This window comes from Trachurus trachurus, assembly GCF_905171665.1.
Source record: "Trachurus trachurus genome assembly, chromosome: 23".
Taxonomy (NCBI): domain Eukaryota; kingdom Metazoa; phylum Chordata; class Actinopteri; order Carangiformes; family Carangidae; genus Trachurus; species Trachurus trachurus.
Window position 1 is genome coordinate 18,379,050 of NC_139912.1, and position 19,729 is coordinate 18,398,778.

Below are 19,729 nucleotides of genomic sequence, written 5' to 3' on the forward strand. Positions count from 1 at the left end.
GTATCTGATCAGGATAATATATAGTATATGAATGAGTCATTTGACTCAAGTAATAGAGCTTTAAACTGTAACCACTTCAGGTATCACACATACATAATCATAAAAAAAGGAGTTCCATTCAGAGAGGTCAGTGTGAGAAAGAAGCCCAGACTGTGGTAAGAGCAAAGGTAGTATCACATTTATTTTTGTCAGTAATTACTAGTTTCCAGAGTAAGTTCAACATCAGTATCCAGTTAAACATCAGTATCCAGTTAATTGCACCAGCATGGGGTTCAAGGCACTGCATCAAATATTTCTTATTAATCAGTGACTGACTTTATCAATACTGTACCTCTGTTGTACAATACAGTGGCACCAGAAGTAAAAAACAAAAAAACAAAAAAAAAACTAATTTTATTCATGTTAATAAACCAAAATATGTTACTGTCATTATTTAGCGACAATGGGTTATTTACATTTTCTAGTGTTAGAGTGAATTCTTTCAAACCCAGGAGGCCTTTAGTCAAATTACAGAAGTCAGACACGTGTGTTCAATCATTGATTGATGGATCTCTATAGCCTGATATTTACCACTGAAATCTTGAACAGAATCAGGCTAATGTTGCATTACAGTTCACTTACAGCCGATTTTTAAGAGTGTAAATACTCTGATGAGATGATTAAAGTCAGAAAAATATTGTGTTAGCACATGGAAGGAATGTTTTGCAGACACAAAATAAAAATCACAATGAATTGCATCCCATTAAACTACATCTAATCTCATAAAATCCTGGAAATGACTGTTAGTCACTCAAGGCGTACAAGACTAAAGCCTGGAACACAGTCTGCTTGAAGTGTCCAAACAGCCTGAGAGTTGGTCACCAGAGTATATTCTTGGCCTTCAGGTGTGTTGTGGTACCTCCATACTGAGAGCAACACGTGGTCCAGTACATCTAGTATAAACAGGGCTCCTTCATAGCTTCAGGATCTCCATCCAAGGCTGCGTTCAAGACTCTAATTTCTTAATTTGATTTTCCATCTTGCTCTCTGTATGGTCATTTCACCTCATAGACACAAATATTAAAAAGAGGAGCTTGCATGGGGTCTAAACTCACACCGCAAATAGTGATTATTAATTATTTTGTCTCATTAGAATTTGGAAATAATCAATTTGAATACATTTCCAAATGTTGCAGGCCTGTGTAGGAGCCCTGTGTAACAGAAAAGACTATCTCTTCCTCTCATCCTCAGCCTGGACGGCCTCACTGCTTCAGGACGGGCAGCTCCCTCGGTTTGAAGAAGGCCTGAACCATCCCCATGGCAAAGATGTAAACTTTAGCATCCACCATGATTTTCTCTTTCTTCAGCAGGTCTAGAGAAACAGACAAGCACAATGTCGGGTCAGCAGTGTTGCTTTTGTCAACGTAAATTATGATGAAATATCATCGATGATTAACTTTTATCACGTGACGAAAACAAGACAAGATGGTGGTCATGTAATGATAAATACAACTAAATAAATAATGCAATATTGTTGACAATAAAAAAGAGACTGAATGTGGTTTACAAAATAAAAAACATAATCTGCTAAAATGTCTCTTCATTTTCTTTGACCAAAACGAGACGAGAAGAAATAACATTCGAATGTTAAAAACTAGAGTTAAAACTGGACGCCAAAAACAACACTACAGGTCAGTGTGGTCTGTTGGTCAAGAAACTGAGGTCTCACCATCTATTTTTGTCTGGAATTCATCGAGAGGTAGAAGAATGACTTCAACGAATTCTACAAGAGGAAGAAAAAAAAAGGTTGTGAGATGACCTGCTTTATTATGGAAGAAGAATATTTCTGAAAAGTGATAAACATAACTCACCTCCATCACCTGTAGGAGAACACAAGAGAGGATTAGCCAATGTGTTTTTTTTTATTCACAGGTAAATATATTCTTAACATGCAGTACAAAGACAGAAAAAAGTGATGTTGTTGGGGATTGGGTTAAACTCCTGTGTTGATACTGTCCTAATTAACAGATATATTCATGTGTATTCAATGCATAGAAATTAAACACTAAATTAAAAATAATAGATTTAAAATCAGAGGGTTGAAACTGAGCTGCCAGCTCCATAACAGCAAAAAAAAATAAAAAATCCTGACAAATATTTTGATCAATATTCAGACTGTGATTATCCAACATGATTACTCATCAGGAAACATGCTACACTTCTTGAACTTTAAAAAAAAAGGAGGAGACAGATCAGAGATGTACAGCTAGCAGCATCACTGATAGACATATATAGGGATGATGGATCAATACCACGATCTATTACTTATCTTTATGGAATTTTAATGGTCCTTTTATCAATACACGGTGCTCAAGCATAGATTCAATTGTTTAAAAAAAAAATTGTGCCATTTTCCATCAGCCTCCTCAATAAAAACTAGCCCTAACCCAATACTTAACCTCCTGCTATAACTCAATATTTCTATTGTTTATTTTTATCTATTTAATTGTTTTTCACTGGTTTTGCCTCTTATGATATTTATTGATTCAATGTTGCTTTTATTACTGCTCATCATTATATCCATCTGTTTTTGATGCTCATGTTGTTTTTATCTATTTATTGATTAAAGATAAAGAGATAATGTATGCAGCACCACTAAGCTCAATAATTTTCCTACAGGGACAATGAAAGGTATATTGGATTGTATCGTAACTGTATCATAATTGTATCGTGAATCCCTCCTGTTTTCTCACCGAGCTGTTGTGTGGGGTTAATATTCTCCGCTTCGTCTCCGTTGATGTTGACCATGACGATCTGGGTGGTGCAGTTAGACAGGCCGGGGTCCAGACACGTCACTACGATCAAAGCAAGCAGAAACATTACGTAACACGACACTCACACGCCTCAGAGGCTTTCTATATTCTATTCTATAGAATCTATCAGTGCTGCAGCGGCTGCCCTGTAGATAAAAAATGCGTATGGGACCCCTGAACCTCTCGAAAACACACACACACAGGAGATAAGATACAGACGGGACAGGCAAGCTAATGCAATCAATTGTCCAGTGTGTGTGTGGGCGATGATACCTGGAGTCACTCCGACTACTTCCCCTTTGTAGCCGGTTTCTTCCTTCAGCTCTCTGAGTGCAGCAGCTTCTGCAGTTTCCCCCTCGTCGATCAAGCCTGGGCAAAGACAGGAGGTAACACCCATATTCACAAGTTAAACAGAAGAAGTCTGTACTATTACCAAAAAAATAACATTCTGTGGTCTCCCCTAAATTGTCGGTGCAAGCTAGTTTTAGAACGGCGGAGCAGAGCCATGAGCTGCTCAGAGCTACACTACGGAGGCTGATGGGATTTCTTGGTTTCCTTCATCAAACTCATCAAATACACAATCCAACAACTCCAAAACGCTTTCATGGACAAGTTGTGACCTGCACATTCACCACACTATGAGATAATAACGGAACGTTACGAGACAGAGTTGTTTTTGAGTCAAATAGAGAGACTGCTTGCCAAAAAACTGCCCCGACAGGAACGTGCATCAGCAGTTTTGCATGAATTTACCTAGAAAACAACTCTGTCTTCTAACATTACATTATTATCTCATAATGTGGTGAATGTGCAGGTCACAACTTGTCGCACAATCCAATAACTCCAAAGCGTCAGGTTGTTTTTTTGGCAAGCAGTCTCTGTATTTGACTCAAAAACAACTCTGTCTCGTAACGTTCCGTTATTATCTCATAGCGTGGTGAATGTGCAGGTCACAACTTGTCCATGAGAGTGTTTTGGAGTTGTTGGATTGTGTATTTGATGAGTTTGATGAGGAAAACCAAGAAATCCCATTAGCCTCCGTAGCGTAGCTCTGAGCAGCTCACGGCTCTGCTCCGCCGTTCTAAAAATAGCTTGCACCTACAATTCAATTACAATTACAAACCTACTCCTAAAACTATAGGGATTATGGCAATGGGAAAACTTTCTGACCTGCAGGAAACTCCAAACTGTTGCATCCCAGAGGAGGACGGAACTGCTTCACCATCACCACGCAGTCTTTGTGGAGCGTCCGTTTCAGGAGCGCGATGATTCCCACCCCTGCAGGAAAACTGTGTTAACACCCCGCCCACCTCATCCTTGTCAAACAAGAGAAAGACGAGACGGACATGCTCACCATCTGCCTCAGTGTTGGTCTGCCTAGTCGTCCTCTTCACGGTTTCCCAGGTCCTGGAAGGATGAAAACGGAAAACAGAAACTGAAAGCAGCAGAGAGGGAAACTGTTTGATTTTGTGGGTCTGTGTTAGGTGTGTGACGGTACAGTACCTGGTGCTTCCAGCCACATCCACGTATGTGGTCTTCTCCAGTTTCACCCAATTCCCTTTTGCTATGAGCTGGAACACAGAGTAGTGTACTTTTGACTCCACTACACATCACATCACACCACACTGTGAACTCCTCCACTGTCAGTGTCCTCATGCTGCTTCATTAGATAAAGATGGAGCAGAGTGATCTGGTCTGAGGTATCAGGATTTCTCAGAAAACAGGTGATCCAGAAGTTTGAGTCAATCTGACTGAACAACTTTCACTTTTTAAAAATTATTATTATTACCTATAATAAACTTTTTTTAATTGATTCTATACAGCATTATCCTCATCTCGTACATAATTTTCTAAATACATAGAACATACCCATACTGCACACAGGGAACAAAGACAAAAATTAGGCATAAACTCACAATTAATCATAAAGTAGAGTAAATGAGAAGTACCTAATAGTAATAAAAATATTTTTTTTCACTCCTTCCATCCTTATTTCCACTCCTTTCTTGGGGATTCCCTTTTCTCCAATAACAACTTTCACTTTTACATGGATGATCTGCACTGAAAGGAGCAGATTGAGCTCTGTGGTGACGTTGGAGAGTGTGTCCAGCACTAATGGAGAGTTGGAGACCTCTTCGACCAAGGTACGTTTTATCAGTCTGTTTTCTGGGAATAATTGACATAAGGAGAAACCAGAAACAAGCCGTTTTTTCGTTTTTTCGTTTTGGAAAAAAAAACGGAAATCAAAATTTCAGTTCGTTTTCTCGTTTTTGGTTCTTATTTAACAAAACGACTTTACCACTCAATATTTTGTTTCCGTGGGTGGGCGGGTCCTAGTGTGCTTCCTTGCCCTGTGCCCTTCAAAATAAAAGTTCCTCAATTTAATAATGTCGACAAAAATATTACTGTAGGCTAGTCTACAGACACTATAGAGGACCCCATCACCCACAGTCAAGACTGACACGGCTTCAAATAACAATAATAGTAGGCTATTCATAATGAAAATGAGAACTTATGAAGTTATGATGACTTCAGTGTAGATGTTTAGCCACAAGGTGGCGCAGTTATTACATGAAGAGTAGATCTGAGGGCTTTACTACAATGGAGGCTCACAACATATCGTGTCGTGTGTATTATTGAAAGCGAGGGGTGTGCTATAGGCTAAAGGCTAGTGAGTACAGAGTGTCTACTCTGTACAGTGACAAAGACTGTACAGTAACTTCGTTCAATATACAGTACTTCAAAGTGGCCATTTCACTCGCGGGGAGCGAGATTCACGCAACGCGTGAAATGTGACTGACAAAGTGATCACACACAAGAGCATTATGGCTGATAGCTCCCCTGGTAGAACAGCTCCCTCATTTAGCTGAGTCATCCAATAGAGTGGGTTCGAGTCTCAGTTTAGGTTGTACCATTAATTAATGTGTTTTCTTTTCTCATCATCATTATGATCACATATGGCTTAAGTTTGAGCAAATAAATGAGCAAATGAGCATTAATTCTCCGCCGGGCCGAGGCACCAACTTCCCTGCGTGTAGTATACGTATTTGTCTCCAACGGCTTATGACACGCGCCGTCCCTGCAGAGTGACAGCCCAGGACAGGTGCTGAAGTGTGGGAGAGGAGGGAGAGACTGGGCTCCGTGGGGCTCTTGCAACTTGCGGCGGATCAGGAAGGGTAGAGGACTATGGGATCAAATAAGGGTCATAAAGATTCTGTACTTGTACAATGATGTTCAAATGTGTAATGAAGTTTTGTGGTTGTAAAAATATTTTGTGCCCGTGTAAAAACAATTTGTGCATGTGTAACACAGTTTTGAAGGTGTATAAAAGATTTTGTGCTTGTGCAACAAAGTTTTGAAGTTGTAAAAAGATTTTGTGCATGTGTAACAAAATTTTGAATTTGTAAAAATAGTTTGTGCATGTGTAAAACATATTTTTATCCATGGGAATATCTACATGTAAAACTAAATCCGACGGACACACAAATTTCCCACCTTCAAGTACGACCCTGAAGTTACAAGTTTACAAAACTCAAGTTACAAGTACGAATTTTGACCCTGTTTTGACGGCTGAATGAATAGCCAATCAGCACATTGCTTACTGACTTGCCAATCAACCCGGTGCCCACACATTTGAACATCATTGTACAAGTACAGAATCTTTATGACCCTTAGGGCGCTTTCACACCTAATAGTCCGGACCAAGGTCCGGACTTAATTTTTTTTTTTGTTACATTGTTTCCATATAGTCCAGTAAAGTTCGCTTTCACACTGCTATTATGACAGCGGACTAAAGGATCTACCGACGTCATGACGGATGAGCGTGCGTCTGACGTTAGCGCATAGAAAGTGCTCTGAAAAAAATAAAATAGAAATATGTGTAAAAAAAAAAAAAAAGAAAAGAAAAAGAAAAATATAGCCTACTGCTGCAAAGCACGCTGTGGTTTGTAATCGCGGTGCAGAAGAGTGAGTTTAGAGCTGATGTAAGGAGAGAAAAAAAGAGGGTTGTGCCGCGCTCTCACTGATCAGAGTGGCAGCGATCAGCTGTTTTGTGTAGTGGAGGGGAACACACACACACACACACACGCTATGCGCACGCGATCCTCCTGTCAGATGCGGCTGCATCTCTCCAGGTCACTTGTGTGTGTGAGAGAAATAAAAGCTCTGACTTGCTGGGGCAGATGTTGTTTGGTGTCACCCACTGATAAATATCCGTCTTTTTCAGACTTTTTTCGGCGAAAAAAAAAAAATATTCGGGTCAATATATAAAAAAAAATATAGGCTATATAAAAAATGCATGTATCGTTTGGGGATATTAAACACTCTACTGTTTAATTCCGTGTAAACGTTTACAAGTGTAGCCTACAATGACACACCCATCCCTCTGACCAAATCTGGATATAATATGATCTCTTCCTCTCCCCAAGTGTTGCCGCCGGTTGCCGCAGCTCCTCTTTCCTTTTTTTCTGTTTATTTACTTTTTCGGCACGTGCGAATCTGACGTTATTTCCTGTGTTTGGTCTGATAGTTCGAACCTTCCAAAAAAATGCTTTCACACTACGCAGCAGCGGACCTTGGTCCAGGATAGTCCGGACCGAGACCACCTCCTGAGGCTGGACCAAAGACTCGGTCTTTAGTCCGGACCGTGGTCCGGGGGAGCTTTCACACCTGTCAATTTGATCCGAACTATCTGGAAAGTCCGAAAGTCCGGACCAAACGAGGTAGGTGTGAAAGCCCCCTTATTTGATCCCATAGAGGACCGACATGACAGGGGGTCTTGGTCTCCTGGTACCTGTGCTGGCCAGGAAAATGCACAGTGTACACGTGTACATATTTAAGTACACGTTCACATCCCTATAAACATGTACACAAGCAGGGAAGTTGGTGCCTCGGCCCGGCGGAGAATTAATGTTCATTTGCTCATTTATTTGCTCAAACTTAAGCCATATGTGATCATAATGATGATGAGAAAAGAAAACACATTAATTAATCGTACAACCTAAACTGAGACTCGAACCCACACTAGTGGATGACTCAGCTTAATGAGGGAGCTGTTCTACCAGGGGAGCTATCAGTCATAATGCTCTCGTGTGTGATCACTTTGTCAGTCACATTTCACGCGTTGCGTGAATCTCGCTCCCCGCGAGTGAAATGGCCACTTTGAAGTAGTATCTACTGTATATTGAACGAAGTTACTGTACAGTCTTTGTCACTGTACAGAGTAGACACTCTGTACTCACTAGCCTATAGCCTGTAGACACACCCCTCGCTTTCAATAATACACACGATATGTTGTGAGCCTCCGTCGTCATCTACACTGAAGTCATCATAACTTCATAAGTTCTCATTTTCATTATGAATAGCCTACTATTATTGTTATTTGAAGCCGTGTCAGTCTTGACTGTGGGTGATGGGGTCCTCTATAGTGTCTGTAGACTAGCCTACAGTAATATTTTTGTCGACATTATTAAATTGAGGAACTTTTATTTTGAAGGGCACAGGGCAAGGAAGCACACTAGGACCCGCCCACCCACGGAAACAAAATATTGAGTGGTAAAGTCGTTTTGTTAAATAAGAACCAAAAACGAGAAAACGAACTGAAATTTTGATTTCCGTTTTTTTTTCCAAAACGAAAAAACGAAAAAACGGCTTGTTTTTGGTTTCTCCTTATGTCAATTATTCCCAGAAAACAGACTGATAAAACGTACCTCCGTCCTCTTCAAACGAGCAATTTCTACATTATATCTTCGTGTAATTGCAGCTTTAAATTGGACTCACCTCTTCTTTCACTATGTGTGGAGTTGTAGTCCCTTTGGGTTCCTCGGAGTTACTCATTGTCAGTATCTGAACAGCTGTAAATGGAGGAGAGAGCCGAGTTAAAAAGCTTAAATTAACACCATTCAGCCCGAGCCCAACTGGACAGTTCACACAACACACAAACACAGTGTGTAGGTCCAGCTCTACTTGGACACGGGACGATTCTGATCATGAGTTGCTCAATTAGCTGCTACAGCGGGACAAGTTCAGCAGCAGCAGCAGCCACCATTACACCCCATCTTTCAGCTGCTCTGCTCGTTTCGTAGTTAAACTTTTGTTCGCTGCTTCACACTCCCCCAGCTGCACGCGGGCTCTGGGCTCGTCTACTTTTACTACTTTTAATTATCACGTAAAATGAGAAAGAAAAAGAACTAAACCTAACTCACGTGAAATCCCAGCCTTGTGTTAGTAGTGGTAGAGATAGTGAAGAAGTACGGAGGTGTCACTCCGCTACCACTTCCGGTTACCTCATACGTCATTTGAGTCAACTTTAAAGAAACTCTACATTCAGCAATTATCAAAGAAAAGAAACTATGTACTATTAGTAAACCTTTATATTTTATTGGGGGAATTTCATATCCATAAATGCAAATTTCAGAATTCTTCACCATCATTTAATTTGTTTTTGATTGAAGTTGATTATTAAGAAATGCATATCAATAATGAACATACATTCAGAAATATTCAACCAATAATCTATCACAACAATTATAATTATAATTCTCATGGGATATGAGGTCTGTCACCAAAATCTATTTTCTTTTATTGTTAATTTGATTGTATTCTCCTTTCCTTTGTTATACTGCCATATATTTGTAACGTTACTGTAGGCTACTGTTACTGTTGTAACGAATGTGAGCTGGAAAGACTGAAATGTTTGTTGTTGCTAAGTTGAGGAAAGAAAATCTACATTCAGCAATTATTGTAGCTTTTAAACATGTTTACTCAACAGTTCCGACAAATGTAAGTACATTTTGCATGCTAATAAACATTTCTTAACTTGCAGTTAATCAGTAAATATGATAGGTTGACTACAAATGTGTCTATCCAAAGGCACTTCACTTTTCTTATCAAATGTGCTTATTGAAAATATTAGCAGGGCTCATTATGTTATATTTGGAAAGGATTTTACAGTGTTTTTTATTTGTATTTGTAATATAGAATGAAAATCGATTGCAGTTAATTTAGGGCATGGAGTGACACCTCTCTCCCATAGACAATCTCTGCCTCAAGTCAGCGGGTTTTCCTCGATTACGCCCACATGTGCGTCCCAGAAAGACGTCCCCGTCTGAAAACGCAAACTAATCACTATATAACACTAATAAAAATAGTTATATTCATTGCGTACAACTGTAAATTAGAATTAATTAAGTTTCTTAATATTTTTTAGGTATTTAATAGAAACGCTACCGAGAGTCTCAAAAAGTGGTGCCCGGACGGTTTTTACTGATGGACACTTTTCCATTACAGGATATTGCAGCATGAAGAAGGAGCAAGTTGTCAACTGCCAGTTTTCGGTTTGGTATCCGATATTCAAGAAACACACTATTAAAAGGTGAACCGCGACTGTTTGTTCGGAAACAGATGAAATATCTCCATTGTTGTCGCGGTGAAACAGGCGAATTAGCCCGCAGCTAACGTTAGCTAGCAGACAGAAACAGATAGCTACCATCACTGTCAGTGTCTTCATCCTAACACTTGTGTTATTGTTGTTTCCCCCCACGCCTGTCTGTTGTCATAGCGTATAATGTATTCACATGTTGTCGTATGTGTAATAATATTTATATATATATATTTTATTTTTTAGTTTGATTCTCCCATTGCCTCAGAATGTAATTGAATATTTACTGGACGATGGGACACTGGTAGTCTCCGGGAGGTAAGAGGCCACACGCACACACACATACGCATACTCACACATTCTATTGAAGGAGCTGAACTTAATATCAACCAATCGATCAGTCTTTATCTAAAGTGTAGATAGAATCACCATGCCACATTGTCTCAAAACAGAATTTACAATAAAACAGTGCATGAGGCAAATATAACCAGGAATAACAAGACAATAAGAAAATATAAATGAAAACAAACGTATTTAAAAGCATCAAAAAGTAGAGAAAAGAACAACATCATCCTCTGTTTTAATCCACTGCTTGGACTCTGTAATCCTCAGATCTGTGTAGGTTTTATTAGTTGCAAGCGTGACATACAGCTGCTGCATTAACCAGTGTTTCTGTGTGGTTTCTCCTCCCTCCAGTGACCATAACACACAGCAGACACACACCAACAACAACAACTCGGATGCAGAGGAAGATATTCAGGTAAAGGAACAGAAACTAAAGCTCTTCGTCCACCTAGAGGTTCTTTTCGGTGTTTGTCCTATGTGATCAATTTTTTAAGATAGAAGAAAAGACTATGAAATTAAAATAGATTGTAAAATAGACTATTGTCATCTTGTTAAGATGGAAACCTTTCACTGAACCCTTGAGAAAATAGCTTTTTCAAATGAAGATGTCATTTAGAATGAATCAGGCTAATGAATACAGATAAAATCTACTTTAATGTCTTATGTTTTCTGTTTGTTTGGACGTTTGTTAAGGAGGATTGTCGTCATATTTCTGTGATGAATTATTTGTGGAAGTGGACACATGATCTCAGCATCTGTAGTTTAACCATTTAGTCCAAACTAAGTCTGGTGTGTGTTGTTTTCTGCTCCCCTCTAGTGGTCAGATGATGAGACAACCACCACTGTCACAGTAAGGACATCAACTCTTTCTTGTTTCAAACATTCTGTCATAATCACTTAAACCAAATGATGAATTATTTCTAACCTGATAAAACTCTTTTTAAACCAATATGTGCACAAGTGTAAGGCTCTCCTCTTCGTCTTTCTCTCTGTAATTTGAAAGAAGTGTGTATCATGTAACCTCCATACTCACCATGAAGTGTATGTTTTAATGATGTGATGACGGTTGTGTCTACCAGGCGCCAGAGTTCCCAGAATTCACCTCTAAAGTGCTGGAGGCCATAAACGCTCTGGGTGGGCGTGTCTTTCCTAAACTTAACTGGAGCGCTCCTCGGGTGAGTCAGCGTTTTAGCTCGGTGTCAGAAATGATAAATGGACTTGCACTTACTGTATACTGTATATACAGGGTTCCCACGCGTCCTGGAAAATCTGGACAACCTGGAATGTGGTTGACCAGTTTTCCAGTCATGGAAAACCCATGGAAAATTAGAAAAAAAAGTAAAATGTCCTGGAAAAGCTTGAATTTTCCTGGAAAATTATTTATCACATTGTGACATTAACAACCAGAGCTCTATTTGACTTTTTCAGAACCCACCAAGAATTTATTTTCCAAAGAAGTGCCTAGTGAGAAAACTAGAGACTTTGAGTTGATGAGTGTTTCCAGTATTGGACGGCGAGAATGAGGGTGACAGAGGAGCAGCACAGAGCTGTAGTGGACGTGGTTTAAAAAACAAAAACAACATGTTTTTGTATGATAAATTTGTCATAATTTCTAAGCATTTAAGAGATTATTTAATAGATGAGTCAGAGCCATAGACTGCACATCTTTAAATCAGACTTCTGGGGGTGAGAGTATGAGAGGGAGGAGTAAACGCAGAAACAATCGTGTACAAAATAAGGGACAACTGTTGAAAAGAACACTTCTCCAATAATAACATGTCTGTCCGACTGTAGCAGCTGAAAATGTCCTGAAAAGTCCTGGAAAATGATTTCAAGCAAAGACTGGGAACCCTGATATACCACTAAAAGCACTTTACACTGTTTGTCACGTTCACCCTTTCACACACACATTCACACACCCAATGACACGTGTGGGTTCAGTCAGTGTGGATGAGGCGGGAATTGAACATACACAGGACATATGAGAGGTGGTGTAAACAGGAAGATCAGTAACACTTGTCGTCAGTCTCTTGGACCTTCTGTGTGTGGTTTTTATTTGTAGCATGAGTAAATACGTTTTTTGTACACTGCAGTAACAACTTACCTTCATAACCACATAGCTTAACAGGTGTGTGTGTGTGTGTGTGTGTTTTCTAGGATGCTAACTGGATCGCTCTGAACAGTTCCCTGGAGTGTCAGAGCCTCAGTGATGTGTTTCTGCTCTTCAAAAGCTCAGACTTTATCACTCACGACCTCACGCAACCGTAAGCCTCCAAATCCAACATCAACACACACACGCAAACACAAAGTGTCATAGCAACTGAACCCTCTGAGGTCGGTGCCATCATATACGATGGTGGGGAGATTGTTTTACTCTTAGCGTCTATCTATCTCCGGAACAACGAATGAGCCAAGTAATTCTTTTTTCTTTTTATTGAAAGCGGGACACTTCGCACTGCAAAAACCCAAAATCTTACCAAGAATATTTGTTAATCCATTTGTTGTGGATTATATGTGAAATGTCTCACTGTTTTGCTAATCAGTCTAACCACAATTGTGATGAAGTCCATAATGACTGTGACCAGCTGCTCCCTGTTTGCTTGTATGATCCTTCAGATTTGTTGAAATTCAAATGGGAAGCTTAATTGATGGGACATAATTTAGAAAAGCACACACACACACACACACACACATTTCACTCTGCATGTCAGGATGAAATGAAATGTAGAAAACTCTCAGTAGACCTCCAAAATTGTGACAAGGCATAGATCGGGTCAAGGGTATACAACCGTTTCTCCAGCTGGGAGTGTCCCAGGAGAACAGTGGCCTCAGTAAGTAGGAAGAGGAAGAAGTCTGGGACCAGGACTGGAGGTGTAACCGGGCAGGATGGATCCGGGTCGGGGAGGAAACACGAAACAGAATACAACAGTGATTCTGACAGAGCTCCAGGAGTCCTCTACTGAGATGGACGCTTCCCATCCAGTCAGACGGAGCCTAAGAAGTTCTGTCAGGAGGAACTGGATAAACTGCTCTACATCTCCAGAACATCTTGAGGTCTCAACAAGACCGGACTTGCCAAAGGGCTTTTTAAAGTTCTGATATACGGGTCAGAATACTCACTTTTGGACAGCAGTTGTATCCATTTAGATTTAATTTGATGAAACAATGAAGTCTTCAAAAACCAAAGGAGTGTAAATACTTTATGAAAAGACTGTTGGTGATGACCAAGACCAAACAATGAGCCAGTTGTCCTGCAGCCTGCAAAACAGTATAATAATTGGAGTGTTGAAGTTTTTAAAACTTCACCAAGCTGTCCGTGGCGTGATTTTTTTCATTTCATTGGCTTTGCATTGATATTACAGTATGTATTTATTTTGTGTTTCTACAGATTCCTTCAGTGCAGTGACCAGGACTCCCCAGATCCTGTCATCAACTATGCGGTATTTTTATTCATGTTATCATATTGAAACTCTCTCCATTTGAATTCTTGATCCATAAGAAGATGTACTTGGTGGTTTAAAAACAAAAAACACCTCAGTCAGGCTTCTCTATGGAGCTCTAGTAACAACAGGTCACTCAGCTGATCTTGAGCTTCTCCTCTGATCGGCTGACTGTTTTCTGAGGGATTCAGTTAATGTAATAGATGTAGATCCTTCAAGGTTGGATGGTGTGTTCAGGTGGGCGATTACTGGTTTTAAGGCTCAGTTTCTGAATACAGGCTGTGTGCATTTTTCTGTGGACTGAGGCTTTGATACAGTACTTTCACTGTATAGAACCTAGAGCTGCTTTCTGATCACACTACACATGGACATCTGCCTTTATACTGTATGGAGCTTTAATAAACATCTGCCTTTATACTGTATGGAGCTCTAATAAACATCTGCCTTTATACTGTATGGAGCTTTAATAAACATCTGCCTTTATACTGTATGGAGCTTTAATACAAGAGAAACTATACGGAATTAGAACACACTGTCTTTAATTTTTTTCAGGCTTTTCTTGCCTTTATTTGATAGTACAGTTGACAGAGACAGGAAATGGGGAGGCAGAGAGAGGGGGGAATGACATGCAGGAAAGGGTCGCCCGATGCAGGATTCGAACCGGGGCCGCCTGCTTAACCTCCTGCGCCACTTGCCACCCCACTATCTCATTTTTCTTTTTAAATGTCATTAAATGAGCTTTTTGTAAGTTTTGTTATCACTACAGAGCTAACATTAGCATGGAGCATTCCTTTACTTACCAACAGCTGTTTCCAGAAGTGGGGAAAAAAACTCAGGTGTTAAACCTCATGTCCATTTCTCCCTCTCTGGTAGTGGCTCCAGTCTGTCCTGTAGACAGAGCTGCTCACAGGAGCTTTTATACCCTCTGCTATTGTAAACATTAGAGAAAACTTATAAACACCCCCATTCATCTGTGTTTTTGATGGGTCAGATGAGACAACCGAGTAAAGACACTGTTAGATTTCCCCAGATTTGAATACCTCGTGTATGCTGCAGTTGTGTAGCTGTGACATCCACTGTGTATATGAGTGTTTATCTCCTCATGAACACACACCACGGTGCTTTTTTTCCTCACCTGTGTCTCTTGTTTTCTCCTCAGCTGGTCCTGAGGAAGTGGAGCGAGCTGATCCCAGGCGGAGAGTTTCGCTGCTTTGTCAAAGAAAACAAACTGATAGGTGGGTAGATCCTCACCCAAGATATCCGCAACCGACTGCACTGTAACATGTCACAGAAAATGGCTGAAAACTTTAAACAGTGATATAATGACATTGTCGGCTGGACATATATTCAGCGGGCTAATTTAGAAACAATTATAAAACTCATTTTGAGCCGGTCTGATGGTGTGTGTCTGTGTGATCTCTCAGCTATCTCCCAGAGAGACTACACACAGTATTACCAGCACATCCTGAAGCAGGAGGAGCAGATCAGCCAGGCCATACAGGAGTTCTTCAGCCAGCACATCCAGTACCACTTCCTGGACGAGGACTGTGAGCAACCACCTTCCCCCCACCCCTCCCCCCCTCTACTCTCTCTATTAGCCCTCTTTTACTTTTTATGAGCTTATGGAATATTCATCGTTAATGAGGCGAGGAAAGATTGATCGTTCCAGTCATTTTTCGCGTAATTAATTTTAAATTTTAATTTCAGCCAGTATTAACATTTTCTTTCCTCTTGAGAGTTTGTGGAAGGAGCTGACAGAGTCAAGTCGGTGTTTAATAATGATTTTCTGTTTTGCAGTTGTGTTTGACGTCTACAGAGACAGCCAGGTAAAGCCACACTCATGAATTTTTATGCAGGATATTTCCAAACAGACTGTTTGACACTTATTTATTGTGTGTGTGTGTGTTGCAGGGGAGGGTGTGGCTGATCGACGTGAACCCATTTGGGGAGGTGACTGACTCGCTGCTGTTCAGCTGGGGGGAGCTGACATCAGGAGGAGGAACGGCTCTCCAGCAGGTCAGCCAGGTCTTATTCAGCTGGTGGTGTGTTTGGGAAAGGAAGAGAAGGGTCGTTTCTGAGTTTAATGCAACTGTGTGTGTGTGTGTGTGTGTGTGTGTGTGTGTGTGTGCGTGTGTGTGTGCAGGAGGGTCCGGCGTTCCGGTACACCAACAGCGAGGTGACGGTGCAGCCCAGTCCCTGTCTGAGCTACAGAATCCCACGGGACTTTGTGGACCTGTCGACCGGAGAAGACGCCTACAAACTCATCGACTTCCTCAAACTGGTAGGACGTGTGAAAGCAAACTGGCCTTCGGGTTTTAGTGTGGTGGAGAAGCTCTTCTCTTGGCTTTACACACAAAGAAACGGCATCAATGCCTCTGATTGTAATGAGACAGTAATAATGGTGGGACATTACAAGTGCTTATGAATAACTGGACTGTAGTGCAATTTATGAATAAAATTCCTTCTAGAATTGAAATAGTATTTCAAATCAAACTTTGATTGTAAAATGCTTTTATTAGTTACATAAACTAAACATTTTACATGCATCATTTCATTAAAGCAGAAGTAAGCGGAATGTTTGTGTTAATATAAGTCTTACATAGTCATATCTTCCGACAGCAATCATTTATATAGAGTGTTTAGTCTGAAACACGGGTCTGTCAGTCACTCTGCTCTGCTGTAAGCCGAGGAGAAAACTTTCCTTGTATCCTACAACCTTTATCCAATGAGGAGAGAGAATGGCATAAAGGGGCGGTCCTCTCTATGTGTGCAGCCAAGGGATGCGCATGCATGTGGTGACGTAGGGACGAGGGCGGGGACTGCTAATTCCATCGGCTGACAAGAAGTTAGCCAAAACGACCGGATCGCTTACTTCTGCTTTAATGGCAACCTTGTGCTTTCCCAAACCTTAAAGGGATAGTTCAACATTTTGGCAAATTGGCCTATTGCCATAATCCCTAGTAGTCCCTAATAGTCATAGCAGTAGGTTTGTTACCTTTAATTGTCAGTGCAAGCTGTTTTTAGAACGGCGGAGCAGAGCCGTGAGCTGCTCAGAGCTACGCTATAGAGGCTAATGGGATTTCTTGGTTTCCCTCATCAAACTCATCAAATACACAATCCAACAACTCCAAAACGCTCTGGTTGACAAGTTGTCACCTGCACATTCACCACGCTATGAGATAATAACGGAACGTTACGAAACCGAGTTGTTTTCGAGGTAAATGCAGAGACTGCTTGCTGGAAAAAATGCCCCTGACGGGAACGTGCATCAGCGGTTTTGCATGAATTGACCTCGAAAACAACATCTTGCAACGACAATTAAAGGTAACAAACCTATTCCTAAAACTATAGGGATTATGGCAATGGGCCAATTTGCCAAAATGTTGAACTATCCCTTTAAAGGGATAGTTCAACATTTTGGCAAATTGGCCCATTGCCATAATTGCTATAGTCATAGCAGTAGGTTCGTTACCTTTAATTGTAGGTGTAAGCTATTTTCAGTACGGCGGAGCGCAGCAGCAGGCTGCTCAGAGCTACGCTATGGAGGCTAAGGGAATTTCTTGGTTTCCCTCATCAAACTCATCAAATACAAAATCCCAAAACTCCACAGCGCTTTTGTAGACAAGTTGTGAGCTGCACAACCACCACGCTATGAGATAATGACGGAACGATACGAAACGGAGCCGTTTTCGAGGTAAATTCATACAAAACCGCTGATGCGCGTTGCGTTCAGGGACAGTTTTTCAGCAAGCAGTCTCCGTATTTACCCTGTATTTACCTCGAAAACGGCTCCGTTTCGTATCGTTCCGTCATTATCTCATAGCGTGGTGGTTGTGCAGCTCACAACTTGTCTACAAAAGCGCTGTGGAGTTTTGGGATTTTGTATTTGATGAGTTTAATGAGGGAAACCAAGAAATTCCATTAGCCTCCATAGCGTAGCTCTGAGCAGCCAGCTGCTGCGCTCCGCCGTACTGAAAATAGCTTACACCTACAATTAAAGGTAATGAACCTACTGCTATGACTATAGCGATTATGGCAATGGGCCAATTTGCCAAAATGTTGAACTATCCCTTTAAGATCTGTAAATACATTAAGTTTTCATCTTGTCTGTCACCACCCAGTTCAAAGGCAGGAAAAAATCTGGAGATTGCACATGACTCTCTCAATCTATTAAATATAATTTATTCTATTTATTATAGATTTTATAATTTATTTATTAAATAAACTATATTTTTATATAACATTTCTTTAACATAATAAAATGAAGTATGCAGTCAGTTCATCAGCAATGTGTGCAAGAGTTACACACCCCAAATAACCCAAGGGAGGAGAGATAGTGACTGCCCAGGCACCTATACATAGACATCAGTATGTGTGAGCAGTCACCATCACTTCCAATGAACCACTCTCCAGACCCCAACAACCAGGAAATTGGTTTGGAGACGTGTGAACAGTCACCACCCACCAGAACTCATATCAGGATTATTATAGAATGTGAGAATATTAGTATACTGTGTATATATAGAATATAGTCCACAGCCAAACATAAGAAGAAGAATTTCATCTGATAGAGGATGTGTCTTTTTATTCTCTCTCGCTGCAGAAGAGGAGTCAGCAGGAGGAGTCGGAGGAGGAAGAGGAGGAAGAGGAGGTGGAGGAGAACGCTCCACAGTGACACACTTCCCCTCCAACCTGAGGAGTAGCTGCTAGTGTCGACAGTCCCCCTATATAATCGTTTTCTGCATGAAGTGACTCCTCTGCCTCTATCCCATTAGAGCTCATTCTGTGGTGTTCCCTGTCCCGGTAACAGTACGAGGCGTACTGGAATCTCCTCATCAGCTCTCTCACTTTAGTTTAATGGAACGTGTTAAATGAACGGATCGTGCTAACGACTCTGAGGATTCATTTTCTGTTGACTTGTTCTCTCCCTCCTGAGAGCTGAGTCGTCGGTGGGAATGTTCTCCGGGAGACACACACGGGGGGGAGTGGGTGTGTGTTCAGCAACACTGTAAAAGAATGCCTGCTTTTATACTTTAAAATTAAGTCTGTATGTTATTGTCAGAATTTGTCAAACACACACACACACACACACACACACACCACACACTTCTCTGTACTCTGAGGCTGTGACAGATGTCTTCATTTAACACTGAAGTTGTTCATCACTGAGCCATTGTTAATTTTCCTTCAGAGCTCGCTGCCCCTCCAGCCAATTTGCCCAGAGTAGTTTTGACACACTCATTGCTCTGAGACGCTCGGGGCTCTTTTCAAAGTCCTGTTTTTCCCATCATGCATCACTGTAGACTGTTGCTCCCGAAAAAACCATTAAATTTTTTTGTCGTGTATCGACTCGGCTGTCAGTCTGGTGGGTGCCGTAAACTAGCACATTAGAAATTGATTGTGCTTTTATGTAAGCTCTCATTACGCTGGGAGCTAAATGAGTGTGCACGCATCACGGCGCAGGGGGTTTGTTATGGGTTTTTACTTTCCTTCAGAAGACTGAATGCAATTACGGGAAGATGGAAAGAGCTGGTGGTGTAGCAGTTATGGCTCCCTAGGTGAAGTTGTGTACCAGGCACATTTTGTGGGCAAAGTTTCATATTAATTATCATCGTGACAATGAAATCTGCCTCTGAACACACCATCCAGACCGGGAGGTGATGTCCTGACTTGACCTGTGCTGGACTATGAGACGCACCGCTCAGGGACGGCTCTACACCGGGGATAGGGGGTCAAAAATATGTGTAGCCCCAGTTAAGCCTCTCAAGTATTTC

General features: G+C 41.0%; 3 protein-coding genes across 3 annotated transcripts in view; 2 read left to right on the top strand and 1 right to left on the bottom strand.

Moving 5' to 3' along the window:
- Positions 1-19,729, top strand: part of il15ra (interleukin 15 receptor subunit alpha) — a 231,206-nt gene that overhangs the window by 50,818 nt on the left and 160,659 nt on the right. The window lies entirely within an intron of this gene.
- Positions 168-9,038, bottom strand: nudt5 (nudix (nucleoside diphosphate linked moiety X)-type motif 5). The gene is made up of 9 exons (XM_084000016.1): positions 8,996-9,038; positions 8,571-8,644; positions 4,296-4,363; positions 4,147-4,199; positions 3,963-4,070; positions 3,066-3,161; positions 2,733-2,834; positions 1,709-1,762; positions 168-1,351 (listed from the first exon to the last, which is right to left on the bottom strand). The coding sequence occupies exons 2-9, from the start codon at positions 8,625-8,627 to the stop codon at positions 1,242-1,244; spliced, it is 648 nt and encodes a 215-aa protein (XP_083856142.1). The 5' UTR covers positions 8,628-8,644; positions 8,996-9,038; the 3' UTR covers positions 168-1,241.
- Positions 10,058-19,292, top strand: cdc123 (cell division cycle 123 homolog). Its single transcript, XM_083999050.1, has 13 exons — positions 10,058-10,164; positions 10,417-10,488; positions 10,867-10,930; positions 11,333-11,365; positions 11,595-11,690; positions 12,673-12,779; positions 13,904-13,955; positions 15,115-15,190; positions 15,380-15,502; positions 15,753-15,781; positions 15,867-15,971; positions 16,099-16,236; positions 18,559-19,292. The coding sequence occupies exons 1-13, from the start codon at positions 10,091-10,093 to the stop codon at positions 18,628-18,630; spliced, it is 1,041 nt and encodes a 346-aa protein (XP_083855176.1). The 5' UTR covers positions 10,058-10,090; the 3' UTR covers positions 18,631-19,292.